At 32.9% G+C, this 10,957-nt stretch overlaps 2 protein-coding genes across 2 annotated transcripts; one reads left to right on the top strand and one right to left on the bottom strand.

Moving 5' to 3' along the window:
* Positions 1–467: 467 nt before the first annotated feature.
* LOC111628968 lies at positions 468–2,624 on the top strand. Its single transcript, XM_023372827.1, has 2 exons — positions 468–540; positions 2,165–2,624. The coding sequence occupies exons 1-2, from the start codon at positions 468–470 to the stop codon at positions 2,620–2,622; spliced, it is 531 nt and encodes a 176-aa protein (XP_023228595.1). The 3' UTR covers positions 2,623–2,624.
* A 6,522-nt stretch (positions 2,625–9,146) lies between these two features.
* LOC111628967 lies at positions 9,147–10,394 on the bottom strand. The gene has a single exon (XM_023372826.1). It carries the CDS (start codon positions 10,392–10,394, stop codon positions 9,147–9,149), a length of 1,248 nt encoding a protein of 415 aa, XP_023228594.1.
* Between the last annotated feature and the right edge of the window lie 563 nt (positions 10,395–10,957).

Raw genomic sequence — 10,957 nt, 5'->3', positions numbered from 1 at the left:
CGCGACTCATTGCTAAATTTTTTTAAAAATACAATTTTAACAAATGCATTTTTGAGGAGACAAAGGAAGCAATTGTTATTCGAATCTCACTTTTAAAAGTTCACATTAGTCACTTAAATAAGTCACTTCGCTATGAAAATCGGATGAATGTTTGCTTAAATGTGTGACTAAATGATAAATATTCGTCACTTCGCAACATCAATCATGAAATTTATACATCACATTTTCTTTCTAGTGACTTCTTACCTTTCTAAAAGGTCATCAAACAAAAGAAAGATGCTATTCAAACTGTAGCCCCCAAAACCAGCGTTCTGTAATCTAAGATAAGCAATGTGTCATTCTTTGACGCATCTTTACCAGTGACGTTAGTACTAACCAATTGCTTTAAATAGAGGAAGCACTACCATTTCTGGTCAAAATCACAATAGAAGAGAAAGGAAAAAACTAAAGATCGAAAAATCGCCGAAATGATGACTGAAGAAATTGATACCACATTCCTTACAGAACAATCGATGTTATCAAGTGACGATGATGAAAGTTGTAAGTAAAAGTATCAAATAATTTATTCTGTACAAAACTTGTTCGTATACCAGTGATCGAACGATCGATCACCATGTGTACTTTACTTGGCTCGATCGATCTTTCGTTCACTTAATTCTAGTTATATCAATTCGTTGATGATCGATTTAATTCTTATTTTAATTTAGTTCTCGTTTTCGTTATTTCTTTTTATTGTGTAAGTCACAATACATACATGCCAACCTTTTGAATAGAAACTAGTTGAGACGTTGGTAGAAAAACTCTAACAGCATAAAATGCAAAAAATTATTTATTAACATTGATATTGCGCAACGCTTCTATTAAACATTTTCAATAAGCAGAATTTAATTTTATAATTCTTCCTGTTATATGTCTTTGTACGACGTTTTCTCTTTGTTAATAATTTCTTTAGTTATAGTGTACTAGTGACATTTTCTATCAATCAGTTTATCGATATTTACTGCAATTAATGATAATGATTTTCCGGTTGTGATTTACTTCTTATCTCTGTCTTATCTTTTCTTATCATACTCAATATCTTTTACTTTCGCTACACAGAAATACAGGGGAGGTATTGCAATGCTGTGTGAAAAAATCATCTATTTTACAATTTCAGTTTAAATTAGAAGTTATATATAAAGCAAAAAAAATCGGAAAAACTAACGACAAATACAGTACAGTACTTCGTACTTCGAACGTTCCAGACAGAGCCGTAACTAGCCATTTCTGTGTCCTGTGCATGAATTTGCAATTAGGCTTCTTAATTAATTAGGTTTGGGAAAATAATAAAACAAATACAAGTATTTTGAGCTCCCCTTACAAGTGGGCCCTGTGCGCACCTGCTGCACCTGCCTAGTTACGGCACTGGTTCCAGAGTTCGAACGATGTATTTTTTATATTTAGGTGTATACCTTTATATAATTAATGTATGATTTTCGGTCATACTAAATGTTCGAACCACATTTTTGATTGAGACATTAGAATAAACACAGAGTTGGTTTCACTTAAACGGAAATAGGATTAGCGAGACGAACGTGTAATAGTTTCTATACTACTTCAGCTAAAATGCTTTTAAGTACAGTATAATCTGTGTTGTACACATATATACATATCTCTTACATGTAAGTTCATGTGCGTACGAGTGGCAGAAGAAACAAAGATAATTGTCCTGACATATGCCTTTGTTTAAAGCCTATGTACTGTACACAGTTAACGATGAACTTAAAATATACAGTAATTTCCTTAGCCATATTTAAAATGGACATTAATAACACCGATGGTCTAGTATCAATAACTCGTAAATTTCAAAAACCTAGTTTTTGGAAGGAACAAAAAACTAGCAACTATCAATAGTTACATAGCTTTCCCAGCAAAAAATTAAAATTGAGTGTGCGCCATCTGTTACCAGATTTTATTTTAATCGATCGATCGCATTCTTTCCCTCTCTTAAAAAAACGAACACAATCAATTATATTTTATTCATACTTCAAATTTTCTTTTAGACAAAAGTAGAATAAAATATAACAATAGCTAGACATTTATTACGAAATTAATAATATAATAACAATATAAATTATAATATGAAACAATTCTCAACAATTAAAGTGGAGTATTTGCTTTTCAGGGGACGCTTCAATAATTCAGTCAGAAGGAAAATTACATCTGTTTAGTCAAATTGAACCAGAATTACCTCCTCCTCGATGTTCAACCCTAATACTCAGAGAAGGCGGGTTCGATTTCGACGAACTTATAAGAAACTGTGATGCTTACTGGGCCGAGTTTTCACCCTCGGATTTGGATTATATAAAATATTCGGATTATATAGAAGAGAAACAGGAGAAAACGAATCCTCCCTTCAAAAATGTGCTTCTATTATCACTTTTGACATTATTTTCAACTATGCCGAAGGATTTATGTGATAAACTCCAACGCGCGCTCCAAAGATTAGAACTGAAATATAACGTCGAATACCTGAAACGAAAATATAATAACTTACTGAAATTGAAACAAAAACGTCAAAATTTAATCTCTGAATCCAAAAACGATCAGGATAATCCTTCAACATCTGCAAACGTGGAATAAAAAGTCACTTTCATTGTTTTTTATAAGGCAATGTTCGGCTACTTATAATATGTTGTAACTAGTGTTACTGATGTATTAAAAGTATAACTTTTGTAAGTTTTGTTATTTTATATTTTATTTCGCGCTTAGAAATTATTTATATGCCATTTAGTAAGAAGAAATTAACAATTATCTAGGCCTATACTGGCTTATTAATAACAAGCAGATGAGGCCGACGTTTCTCGGGCAAAATATAAAAACAAACATTAAGATTATTTCGTACTTCCAACCCTTCTATTATATTATATTATAATATTTGATTTAGGCCTATATAATTATAAAAATTATCTTACATAAGGCTAGGTCTCCACTTGCGATTTTTCAGTCGCAAAAATTAAACTTATTGTTTCTAATACAAGTGCGACTAAATAATCGCAGCTACTAAAAAATTACAATCAGTTTTATTTTCGCTTCGACGTGACTTGCTCAACCAAATGAATCACACACACGGGAATGGACATGTTTAGTACCCACTTGGTACAGTTTTGATGCAGTATACAGTTTTTTTTAGTTATTATATCGTATTGATGAACCAATTATTCCAACAATTTTTAATTTAAAATGTTTTAGATTGTTCACTCGGTGCGATAAACCGTTACGTAAAATAACCTTTGTAGTTATATAAATCAAATGCTATAATATATAAAACATTAAAACAAAAACCATATAAAAATTTTGGTCAATTAAACACCAATTGAAAACACGATATCTTAGAAAATTGAAGATATATTTTTTCCTAATGTTAACTATAAGAAACTGTTTCACTCACAGCCGATTACACTGGACAACAATAAAAATGGTTTTGAATGACTCCTTTATTTCATGAGTTAAATCTTACTAATTTTGGGGTGAGAAAATTGAATATAACAAAGAAAAATTTTTATTAGCTGTAGTTTCTGTGGTATACAATAGGTGATTTTAACAGCATAAGAGAAATCGATACATTTTAATTACATATGCTAACAACATTGAAAGTGCTTTTGAATTTTTTTAAATTACAGCAACTTTAAGAGTTCTAAATTAATTAAAGAATACCTGGCAGGTGTTACGGTGTGAAGAGAATTATGTGGTGACTTCATGAGATCATTTTCTTCTGGCTTGCCTCTTGTAAGTGAGTTCTGGTGCATCCCTACACACAGATTAGCAGTAATCCGCAATCATTTCTTCATTACAATGGCCTTGATATCTTTGTTCCAATACAGAAATATCTTGGTGGAATCTTTCTCCATGTTCATCACTGACAGCTCCACAACAAGGAAGGAAAAAGTCTAGGTGTGAATCGAGAAAATGGATTTTGAGGGGCATGTTGCATTTGAGCTGATGATATTTCTCCAGAAGTATTGTCACTAACCGAGTGTGGTTATTATCTCTTTTCTTGCATAAGAATCCACGAATAACTCCCTCTATGGCTTCCCAAGCTTCCTTTTCTTTTCCCTCCAAAACTTGGTTAAACTGGGATCCTTTACAAGTTTTCGAATTTGTGGCTCAACAAAAATACCTTCCTACTAGGCTTATTAATTAATACTGGTCTACTTGAAAAGTGATCCGTGTTAAACAGATTTTAATGGCTTCGCATTTGATCGAAGTTGCTAACCTTAACATCCGAAAGACTTAATATAAAACTTGTTTAAACGAGCAATTATTTATTGTGCAATTTTTAGCCTTATTTTTAATTCTTTTAATTTAAAATATATGCCCTCCACCTCGAATTAGCAGTGGCTTACTCCTGTGCAATACATCATACTTATCCTTTAACAATAGAGTCTTGCTGGTTATCTATTAACTGCTTTCAGGGGAAAGATTTAAACTGAAATAACGTGACATCCGGTTTGCATCGAAAGTTCATATATAGTTAATATCGGGGCTTTCTGCCCCTAAGGTTTCCATATATGTTTTCATCTATCTGATTTCATTTTCGAGATTAAGGAAAGACAGATTGTCGAACAAATTTATAGGTCTACAATTTTTCAAATTGCAGTTTTATTAAAATAAATCTTTTAAAAATTTAAAATAATTTCTTTCATGTGATAATAAAGGTTTCAATTTTGACAACAAATTGTATAAACTACGTGGGAAGTATGTTGTCGTAAATATTGCGTTTATAGAAAAATTATTGGAATGCAAAATTGTAGATCTATAAATTCCGACCGTCGTCCACTGTGTGTCTTTCTGTTTTTCCTTAATCTCGACAAAAGAGTTAGATAGCTAAAAGTCGAGACATAATATGGAAAATAAAAGCATTCTAATGAAAGTCGTAAGTCACGTTACTTCAATCTCAAATTTCCCTCTAAATAAAGTTAGATAACCGGCACGACTCTATTGTTAAAGGAGAAGTATAATGTAGGAAGGCATGACAACTACTAAAAGAATTGAGGAACATAGTGTCGAAAAGTTGTAGCCCTGCATTGTTACGATGTCACAACAAATAATCGCTCGTTAGAATTAGTTTAATTTATTTGGTTAGGGCAACGAGACATATCAGCGATCTGCCGAGGGAGATAAATCTCCAGAAGACTTTTATGGAAAGCTGAATTCTAGGTGTTACTAACGTGAAGAAAACCCAGAAAACTCCCGGTTACTAACTCCATGTGGCCAGCCCAGCTATGCAAAATTAGTTACTATTGGCCATGCCCAAACCCACGATACATGAACTACCAGAGTTCAATAATTTTATTAACTCCGTTACTGGAAGACACTTATTAGAACTAAGAAAGTACTGTTCAGAAATGAAAAAAACACGAGTTGTTAGATGTTGAAAATACATACTTGTAGACTTACTATAGACTTTTCACAGAGTAACACTTTCGATTCCACGCAAGCGCTATGTACTGTACAGTACTGTAGTACTTGCCTCAGTAACACATGATATAGCGCATCAATTTTCCGCTATATCATCAAACCAATAATTAAGTAAATGTAATATGAATTTTTTAAATGATATTTTGAAGAGCATTTAATACTTTTTCCACTCCAGAGAATTAAATTGTTATTTTTTCAATTTTCTATCATTTTAAAACANGTACTGTAGCTGATTTTTTAAATAAGAGTTATTTTAAAAATGTATAATTTATTAGAAAATTAAAATGGCAAAACACAAATACTGAACATACAATTGAAGACACACAAACCAGGTGAAGAAGTAAGACCTATCGTAGATAAGCCTTCCTGTGAGCCTATAATTTATTAGAAAATGAAAATGGCAAAACACCAATAGTGAACATACAATTGAAGACACACAAACCAGGTGAAGAAGTAAGACCGATCGTAGATAGGCCTTCCTGTGAGCCTATAAATTTGACAACGGCGTTTAGAACGTCGAGCACGATTCTACTGAAGTTCCGAACGCCATTGTCAAACTTCTAGGCTCACAGGACGGCGGCACTGAACCTCCGACGTACACGTTTTCGCGTTGTAAACGTCGGCCGCAAATTCTCTATTATTTCATCACAAACGGAAAATTTTTTACACAAAAAGCAGAAATTAGCATGGAATCAGTTACAGGTCCGAAATTAGCAGAGCTTGTCATGATACACATAGATGAAGAAATTAATAATATCACAGGCATAACATTTTACAAAAGATATGTGAACGACATAATTACTTCATACGACCAAACAATGGTAAGAATAGAGGAAATAGAATACAAGATAAATAAACTAAATAATGAAATTAAATTTAATATAGAAAACGAAACAAACACAGAAATAAACTACCTTCATATAGTGATAAAACGAAGAAAAAAAATACTAGAATTTAAACCATATAAAAACAAAGCGAAATCCAAACAGTCATAAACTACAATTCAAATACTCCACAATATATAAAGGAAATCATATTCAGTGTGGAATATAAAAAAAATCATAAACAGAACAAGTACAATGCAAAATATAAACAAATATATCAAAGAACTAAAAGCTGAATTTCAATTAAACGGTTACACAAACAGAGTAATACAAAAATGTGAAAGTAAAATCAACAATAAGAATGAGCAAATGAAATCAAAAAACAAGAACACAGACGTAAAATATAAAGCTTTTCCTTACATGAAAAGCTTCTTCGAAGAAATAAGTAAAGACCTCAACAAAGTGAATATAAAACTTGCTCCAACTTATGAAAAATTGCAACAAAGAATACAAAAAAATTAAACCTATACCAAGCAATAAGATAGAAGATATATACAGCACAACGAATGCAGTCTACTCAATACCATGCACCTGTAAAAACCCAAAAAACTACATAGGAGATAATAAAAGAATAGTAGAAACACGTCTAAAAGAACATATCGCCGATCTGAAACATAGAAAGATAAATTCAGTTTTTTACGACCATTGCACAATAAACAATTGTAATACAGTGGTACCCCGAACTTACGCGATAGGTAGGACCGAGGGATAACCGCGTAAGTCGGGGTATAATTTCGCAATTTGTGTAAAATTTAAATCGGATGTATGTAACCTAATAAATGTTTTTGTTAATCTTATCTTGTCTTTTGATTTGTTCACGGTTACAAGAAATCACCACATAGGGTTTCTCAAGTCTTCGTAGATATAACAAACACAAAAATAGCTACAATTTATTTTATGTTATTTATGTGTCGATTCCGCGTGACACGTCCGAACATGTAAGCTGAACAATAGTGTGGGGGAAGTGAGTAATCATCAGTTTCGTGGCGCTCAAACAAAAGATGAATCGACCAGATTTGAAAATCGCGTAAGTCGAGGTATTACTGTACTGTATAAACAAAGATGAAGTGAGAATTTTACACATAGAAACGAATTGGTACAAAAAAAATTTAAAGAAAGTTACGAAATAATAAAAAGCCGAAAAATTTTAAGCGTTAAAATTCATGACAATTGGTTAAAATTATTATAATAAATTTAATAATATCTTCAACAGCAATAATAATGATAATAATAGTAATTAGAAATAGTAATAATTAGAAAAATTAATTTATAGTATGTAAGGGTGTAGTTAATCTTCCAAAACCGGAAGCGGTTAAAACAACAGGGCAAGCGTGGAACAAAAGAAGGTCAAGAAGGAAGAACCACGTGCAAACGACGGATATCGAAAAACGAAAAGAAAGAAACTTTACAAGTACAGTGGGTGATCGGTTAACGAACAGTTCAGATAGCGAACAAATCGGATAACAAACACTTTCTCAAAGATTTTTATGATCGGACAACGAACACATGTTCGGATAACGAACACTTTACTGAACAAACCAGGGCTGTGGAGTCGCGTAAAAATCTACCGACTCCAACTCTGACTCCGACTCCGACTTTTCCTTACCATCCGACTTCGACTCCGACTCCACAGCCCTAGAACAAACATAAAAAGAAGCGACAGAAAAATAATGAATACCGATTGATTTTCCCTTGTCTTCAGGTAACAATTCGAAACCTTTCGGAGCACGGGAGACGTTAACATCGACGCTCAACCCGATACCGATCGGATAGTATAATATTTCTCCGAATTTTGAAACTCTCCCTTGCAATTCCAGCTTTTTGTTTACGTTTCTGACAAATAATTTTTATAGTCTTTGCGAGACTGTCGGACGGGCACTCGTTAAGTTTTGCGTCGTGGTTTATTTACGAAAGGTGAAAGTTTAACTATCCCATCGGATATTCGTTAACATTTTAATACCAAATTTTGAATTTCATCCGGGCCTTACATTTAAATAATTTTTTGTGGGCTAGTAGATTTCTGTTTTCTGAATTTTTATAAGTGTTTTTCTGAACTTTTTATTTAAAAGAAAAACTGATAATATTATGGAGCCATGTATCATGTTATCGTATCATGTATTTAAAAATACATGATACGATAACATGATACATGGCTATATAGCTAAGAGAAATTCGAAATATCTTTCATTTTTTGAAAAATTCATAGATTTTTTAGCTATTTCAAATATCCTGCTATTTGACACTCAAGGTTACTTAGTTTTTTGTCCGACGCTAAGTGTTGATAAAATTTAATATGAGACTTCAACTTCAGCTATAGGCTAAATGTTCTGTGGTCTTCGGCGTTTTCGGGAAGCTCACAATGCTGTCGGGCTCATATTCATAACTACTTTCAGTCCAGCTTGACAAAGTTACGTGTTATTCTGTAGTTTCGTTTTATTGTCGCCAATGCATCTGGAAAGATTTTGCAATCGACGATAAAATTACATATTTAACATAATCAAGTAACGAACACCTTATTCTTTGCCAAGGGAGTTTATTAAAAACTAACGTTATCGATCTACTCCATAGATCATCCTCAGGTTGAAACATTCGAATTTGGAATAACAAAAATAGAACGCCAAATTCAAATTAAAAGAGATAAAACCGACAACGAAGCAACTAATTAAAATAAAAATTATAGCGTAAAAATACAAAAATTTAAAAATAAATAACATAAACTATTAAATAATATTATAAGCCACTATTTGTTAACCGATAAAAATCATTAAGGTTTCCATATCGCGATTGCGGATATGGAGCAATTCAAGAGCTACTTGTAAGTTTTTTAACGGCATACTTCCATGCTGAGGGTAGGCCCTCCGCATCTCTGGCGTTTATGCATTTTTCATCTAACTTGCTCCTATATATTTCCATCTTTTCGGCAGTTTTCGGTAAAATTGGGGAGTGCACTTCTCTGATGATTTCCGCATCCTCCCACCTAACTACGGATCCATCGGCCTGAGCCATTTGGGCCAGAACCGTTGTGTTAGATCTTTTTCTAATATCATATTTATGCTTTTTGACCCTTATTCCTAGGTTTCTCGTTGTAACTCCTATGTACTCCTTTTCTATTCCTAACTGCTGGTTCTCGTACGGGATCCTATACACTCCTGCTTTATCTTCTTTCTTAATATCCCCTTTATCATTTCTTAGGATCTTGTACGGATTCGGAGCTCGTTTTACGATCAACGTTGATCCTTTATTGTCCGCAATCTCCTTCATGACAGTTCTTACATTTTTGTTGAATGTATACTTTGTGTATTTACTAGGCCCTTGTTTAGAGGCTCCTGTATCGCCTATCTCGAATTTTCTAATAATGCCAGTGATTATGTTTCTTCTGTAACCCAAGGTTTCTGCTATCTGCATAATCCTTTTCATTTCTTTATTTCTGTACATAATGTTATCGCAATATAGAAAAGCCCTTCTAACTAAGGCACGAAAAGCTGCTAATTTATAACGAAATGGATCACTGGACTGCGCAGGAATGTAGAGTGGGCTATGCGTTGGTTTGGTATACACATTAGTAGATAAATGCCCTTTCTTAAAGGTGATATTGATATCCAAGAAATGTATCATTACAGAACTTTTCTGCTCTAGCTTCAGGTTTAGGTCGTCTTTGTTATCGTTGATTCTTTCAATAAAATTACTGATTCCTCGATTACTTTTCCATAGTATAAAGATATCGTCCACATATTTCTTGAAGTAAACAATATCATTTCTGAAGCTATGCACAACCTTTTCCTCTATTTTTTTTACCACCAATTCGAATAGAAGACCCGATATTGGGCTTCCCATAGGAACTCCCCTGTTTTGTTTGTACGTTTGGCCTTCAAAGCCAAAGAAGGATTCACAGCATACAAGATTAGCCATCTCTAAAACTTCGTTCCTGTGGTGTATCAACTCTGAGTTTTCTTTAAACAAGAACGCCATTAACATTTTCAAACAAGACTCAATTTTAATTGAAGGGTATAAACTCTCGTAATCTAATACTGCTCCCACTTCCTCATCCATCAGAGCTATATCTTTAGCGAAAACTGCCGAAAAGATGGAAATATATAAGAGCAAGTTAGATGAAAAATGCATAAACGCCAGAGATGCGGAGGGCCTACCCTCAGCATGGAAGTACGCCGTTCAAAAACTTAAAAAACTTACAAGTAGCTCTTGAATTGTGCCATATCCGCAATCGCGATATGGAAACTTTAATAATTTTTATTGGTTAACAAATAGTAGCTTATAATATTATTTAGTAGTTTATGTTATTTATTTTTAAATTTTTGTATTTTTACGCTATAATTTTTATTTTAATTAGTTGCTACGATGTCGGTTTTATCTCTTTTAATTTGAATTTGGCGTTCTATTTTTGTTATTCCAAATTCGAATGTTTCAACCTGAGGATGATCTATGGAGTAGATCGAAAATGTTAGTTTTTAATAAACTCCCTTGGCAAAGAATAAGGTGTTCGTTACTTGATTAATTATTTTGCCGAGTACGTTTCTGTTCAATATTTAACATATTTATAATTACAGTTCAAACTACTTTAACCAAGTAGCCTTTCTACCATATCGATTCTGTAA

Source organism: Centruroides sculpturatus, unplaced genomic scaffold (genome assembly GCF_000671375.1).
Source record: "Centruroides sculpturatus isolate CEXI.00-Female unplaced genomic scaffold, Cexi_2.0 scaffold556, whole genome shotgun sequence".
NCBI lineage: Eukaryota > Metazoa > Arthropoda > Arachnida > Scorpiones > Buthidae > Centruroides > Centruroides sculpturatus.
The sequence above is the reverse complement of the archived record's forward strand: the minus strand, read 5'-3'. Positions and strand labels throughout refer to the sequence as shown.